The 5,432-nt window shown below is 46.4% G+C and overlaps 2 protein-coding genes across 2 annotated transcripts; both read right to left on the reverse strand.

Moving 5' to 3' along the window:
* Window positions 1-539: 539 nt before the first annotated feature.
* Window positions 540-2,429, reverse strand: LOC308333118 (kelch domain-containing protein 3-like; the record flags this gene model as incomplete). Its single annotated transcript, XM_080789313.1, has 2 exons — window positions 540-615; window positions 1,378-2,429. 2 exons carry the CDS (start codon window positions 2,427-2,429, stop codon window positions 540-542), a joined length of 1,128 nt encoding a protein of 375 aa, XP_080645439.1.
* Window positions 2,430-2,476: 47 nt separating this feature from the next.
* On the reverse strand, window positions 2,477-5,089 carry LOC308333119 (kelch domain-containing protein 3-like; the record flags this gene model as incomplete). The annotated part of the gene is made up of 2 exons (XM_080789314.1): window positions 2,477-2,552; window positions 4,053-5,089. The coding sequence occupies 2 exons, from the start codon at window positions 5,087-5,089 to the stop codon at window positions 2,477-2,479; spliced, it is 1,113 nt and encodes a 370-aa protein (XP_080645440.1).
* Between the last annotated feature and the right edge of the window lie 343 nt (window positions 5,090-5,432).

Here is a 5,432-nt window from a genome sequence, read left to right on the forward strand (position 1 = left end):
GTTCCCCAAGATACAGGCTGAGTGGCCAGATCTCCCCTCTGCAACAAAGCCAGAAATCTTGATCTTTAACCATGTGTGGGTGTCAACGTCAAATGCATAAAGAGCGTTGTCCCAGTAGTCCCCTGTGATGGTAATCCAGTAGTAGTTGGCATTCTGTATCTTCCTACAATTCACTACACCCCCCCAGAGGTAGATGATAGATTCTATCAGCACAGCTGTGTGGCCCCAGCGCTTGGAGGGAACCTCAGCAGGACGTCTTCCTCCTCTTCTAGTTGTCACTGGGGGAAAGTTCAACCAGCGTAAAGTCACTGTGTTGAAGACGCTCACATCGATCTGGTCCGTGTCGTAGCTCGTCCCGTCATAAAGGCCTCCAAAGTAGTAAACTTTGTCCCCCGCAGGCACAGCAGCAACACAAAGCAAGTCTGACTGTGGATCTCTTGCCGGGCGCGTCCCGTCTCTGTCCATAGGCACCTTCCACAGCTTCCAGGACATTCTCTCTCTGTGTCGCTATCTCTCAAGTCTTTGACTCTTGGCTCTCTTCATATATCTTCCAGTATCTCTCGAGATCTCAGTCTCTGGATCGTGTGCTTCATCTTATATTGGTTGATCAGCGTCCTGTTCTGACATCATACAACAACACAAACCATTGCCATACGTGTGTAACAACACCAATTTGCACAGACCTTCTTATGTGCATACATGTAGCCCGTACATGTACCGTGTCCATTAGTCTATTTCGGTTATTATGTTATTCCTCTAGTTCATATGCAGAGTAGACCGCATTGAAATTAACTCATCAAAGGCACCACTCACTTCACACTGGGTGTGATTTATTTTAGAGGCGCAAGCCGCTCCAATGTCCGGCTTTCTGAATTACGTCACGTGGCAGCCAAATCTGTGGACTTTTAATATTTGTTTAGAGCACTTTTTTAGTTTCTGGTAATGTTTGCCATGTTTAAACAAACACAGAGGGGCAGCCAAGTCTATGGACTTTTAATGTTTCTTTAGAACACTTGTACAGGGGGGGGGGCATCCCAGAGGTTTTATTTAGAAAAAACAAACGAGGGGACTATATACCAGAGGTTTTATTTTTATTTGTTTAAGAAAAGAACGTTTTTTTTTTTAACAACTGTGTAGTTATAAATATTGACCAATGACAACAGGGGGCAAGGACACTTGACCGAGTCCAGGGAGACCAGACCACTCATAAGCTGCTTGGACAGGCAGGTCAAACTATTGACCAATCAGTAACATAGCCTACATTTCATCAACATCATTAGATTTTATTTATTTTTACTTTAACCTTTTTTTTCCCTCAATTTTTGTGCCAGTTCCCACCTGATGTTGTGTGGGAGTCCCTTCTGCTCCAGACCGTACTGGATAACTGTTAGCTTGCAAAGCGTCTTCAGAGTAGGACTCAAGTCTAAGATCCGAAAGACGGGCCGTGAATTGGCTGTGTAGCCATCAAAGAGGATGGCACGATTTCCCACCAGGGAAAGCGATGTTTTGGCAGAACCCCATGTTGCTGTTTTCCCCTTGGGCAGAACTTTCGTCCAGGAGAATGTGTTGGGATTCATCTTCCACACATCCCTGCACTGACACATATTACTACTGATGGTGAAACCACCGCATATATGCAGCTCTCCCTTGTAGGCAAAGGCTGAATGATGCCAGCGTCCTTCTGGACGAAGCTGTGCAGAAGGTGTGCTCAACCAGGAGTTGGTCTCTGTGTCAAACACACTGATGTCGTTGTAGTGCTCATTTTCCTCCCCACCGCCGCCAAAAACAAACATCTTTGTCCCGATGACAGTGGCAGAGGAAGCTTCTGAAACAGGTGGCGGAGTACCTCTGGTTTTAATCAAAGCCCAGACCATCGTGGTGGTGTCCAACTCGAAGATGTCATTTGTGAGTCCAGTCTTGCTGCATCCTCCATAGACATACATAACACTCCCCAAGGTACAGGATGAGTGGCCACACTTCATCTCTGGAACAAAGCCAGACATCTTTACCTCTAACCATGTGTGGGTGTCGACGTCAAATGCATAAAGAGCGTTGTCCCAGTAGTCCCCTGTGACCCTAACCCAGGATACATTGGCATACTGTTCTTCTTTTCTCTTACAATTCACTACACCCCCCCAGAGGTAGACGGTGGATTCTATGAGCACAGCTGTGTGGCCAAAGCGCATGGAGGGAACCTCGACAGGACGTCTTCCTCCTCTTCTAGTCGTCAACCAGTGAAAAGTCACTGTGTTGAAGACACTCACATCGATCTGGTCCGTGTCGTAGCTCGTCCCGTCATAGAGACCTCCAAAGTAGTAAACTTTATCCCCCGCAGGGACAGCAGCAACACAAAGCAAGTCTGACTGTTGAACTCTTGCCGGGCGCGTCCCGTCTCTGTCCATAGGCACCTTCCACAGCTTCCAGGACATTCTCTCTCTGTGTCGCTATCTCTCAAGTCTTTGACTCTTGGCTCTCTTCATATATCTTCCAGTATCTCTCGAGATCTCAGTCTCTGGATCGTGTGCTTCATCTTATATTGGTCGATCAGCGTCCTGTTCTGACATCATACAACAACACAAACCATTGCCATACGTGTGTAACAACACCAATTTGCACAGACCTTCTTATGTGCTGTGGGTTTCTTTCGCTTTCGGAAGACATAGTGTTACCGCGGTCATCACTACTTTGACTATGGGCCACCGTTTAAAGCTTATTTAGTCTATAGGGACACAATGTGGGGAAGGCATCCGACAGAAAGGCATCTGAAAGATGTTTTGGACAAGTGAACGCACACGGCCAGCTTGCTTACGGTACATTTACAGTTTACTTCATTGCCTAGCAACCCAATGCTAATGTTATGTATATAGCATTACGACAGCAATTACTGTAAGCTATCATAAACCACTAAAAGGACCATGAGACGTAGATCTACTGCATTGCCTCTCAATCGCTGGATTTGCAATGACGTAGATCCAGGGCAATGTCATTCTTTTGTTTTTTGAGGGGCGATAGCCCCTCCTATGCCCAGCTTTGAGTGTGTGTACGTGTGTACCACGGATGGGATTTGATTGGCTGAGCACAGAATGTGATGTATGATGATAAGTGTGGCCCTCACTTCACATGCGTGTGGTTTTTCCCAAAGCCAACACTGCCAAAGACGTCTTTGGAGACCTGTTTTGTGTGGGGTTTTTTTTAGTGGTGCTAGCTGCACACCTATTTGACCATGTGTGTTTGGGTGTCTACGGTGACTGTGATTACCGTGTCCATTAGTCTATTTCGGTATCCATGATGGAATCATTATGTTATTATTCCTCTAGTTCATATGCAGAGTAGACCGCATTGAAATTAACTCATCAAAGGCACCACTCACTTCACACTGGGTGTGATTTATTTTAGAGGTGCAAGCCGCTCCAATGTCTGGCTTTCTGAATTACGTCACGTGGCAGCCAAATATGTGGACTTTTAATATTTGTTTAGAGCACTTTTTTAGTTTCTGGTAATGTTTGCCATGTTGCAATGTTTCTTTAGAACACTTGTACAGGGGGGGGGGGGGGCATCCCAGAGGTTTTATTTAGAAAAAACAAACGAGGGGACTATATACCAGAGGTTTTATTTTTATTTTTTTAAGAAAAGAAAGAAAGGTTTTTTTTTTAACAACTGTGTAGTTATAAATATTGACCAATGACAACAGGGGGCAAGGACACTTGACCGAGTCCAGGGAGACCAGACCACTCATAAGCTGCTTGGACAGGCAGGTCAAACTGTTGACCAATCAGTAACGTAGCCTACATCGTGTAGACACACGACAAAGCCGGGTGCACCATGGTCGTTTCGAACCCACATCCCCCCTGGGTGGTGGGCAGGGGACTTCACCACTGCGCCACTCAAGCTCCGCAAAATATTCTGATGGTTACAGGTCTAGTATTTCTAATACTATGTTAAAAGCATACTCACAGGTTTCATTAATCCACGGTGTTCTCCGTTTCCCATGTGTCATGGCTGCCAGTTCCCACCTGATGTTGTGTGGGAGTCCCTTCTGCTCCAGACCGTACTGGATAACTGTTAGCTTGCAAAGCGTCTTCAGAGTAGGACTCAAGTCTAAGATCCGAAAGACGGGCCGTGAATTGGCTGTGTAGCCATCAACGAGGATGACACGATTTCCCACCAGGGCAGAACCCCATGTTGCTGTTTTCCCCTTGGGCAGAACCTTCGTCCAGGAGAATGTGTTGGGATTCATCTTCCACACATCCTTGCACTGACACATATTACTACTGATGGTGAAACCACCGCATATATGCAGCTCTCCCTTGTAGGCAAAGGCTGAATGACGGTAGCGTCCTTCTGGACGAAGCTGTGCAGAAGGTGTGCTCAACCAGGAGTTGGTCTCTGTGTCAAACACACTGATGTCGTTGTAGTGCTCATTTCCCCTCCCAACGCCACCAAAAACAAACATCTTTGTCCCGATGACAGTGGCAGAGGAAGCTTCTGAAACAGGTGGCGGAGTACCTCTGGTTTTAATCAAAGCCCAGACCATCGTGGTGGTGTCCAACTCGAAGATGTCATTTGTGATTTCAGTCTTCCTGCATCCTCCATAGACATACATAACACTCCCCAAGGTACAGGATGAGTGGCAACACTTCGTCTCTGGAACAAAGCCAGACATCTTTACCTTTAACCATGTGTGGGTGTCGACGTCAAATGCATAAAGAGCGTTGTCCCAGTAGTCCCCTGTGACCCTAACCCCGGATACATTGCCATACTGTTCTTCTTTTCTCTTACAATTCACTACACCCCCCCAGAGGTAGACGGTGGATTCTATGAGCACAGCTGTGTGGCCAAAGCGCATGGAGGGAACCTCGACAGGACGTCTTCCTCCTCTTCTAGTCGTCAACCAGTGTAAAGTCACTGTGTTGAAGACGCTCACATCGATCTGGTCCGTGTCGTAGCTCGTCCCGTCATAAAGACCTCCAAAGTAGTAAACTTTGTCCCCCGCAGGCACAGCAGCAACACAAAGCAAGTCTGACTGTTGAACTCTTGCCGGGCGCGTCCCGTCTCGGTCCATAGGCACCTTCCACAGCTTCCAGGACATTCTCTCTCTGTGTCGCTATCTCTCAAGTCTTTGACTCTTGGCTCTCTTCATATATCTTCCAGTATCTCTCGAGATCTCAGTCTCTGGATCGTGTGCTTCATCTTATATTGGTCGATCAGCGTCCTGTTCTGACATCATACAACAACACAAACTGCCACACACGTGTAACTACACCAATTTGCACAGACCTTACATACATGTTAAATCAGTGGTTGTCAACTAGTGATCTAGTGAGACCAACCCTTCGTAATATACCCTCCGACTATTTTACATAGAGATTGGAAAGAAAAACCTATCATTTAATGGGAAAAGAGCAGGAAAAAAATAATAATATAGGTTAACG

The sequence above is a fragment of the Protomyctophum bolini genome (assembly GCF_963924005.1).
Source record: "Protomyctophum bolini genome assembly, chromosome: 18".
In the NCBI taxonomy this organism is placed as follows: domain Eukaryota; kingdom Metazoa; phylum Chordata; class Actinopteri; order Myctophiformes; family Myctophidae; genus Protomyctophum; species Protomyctophum bolini.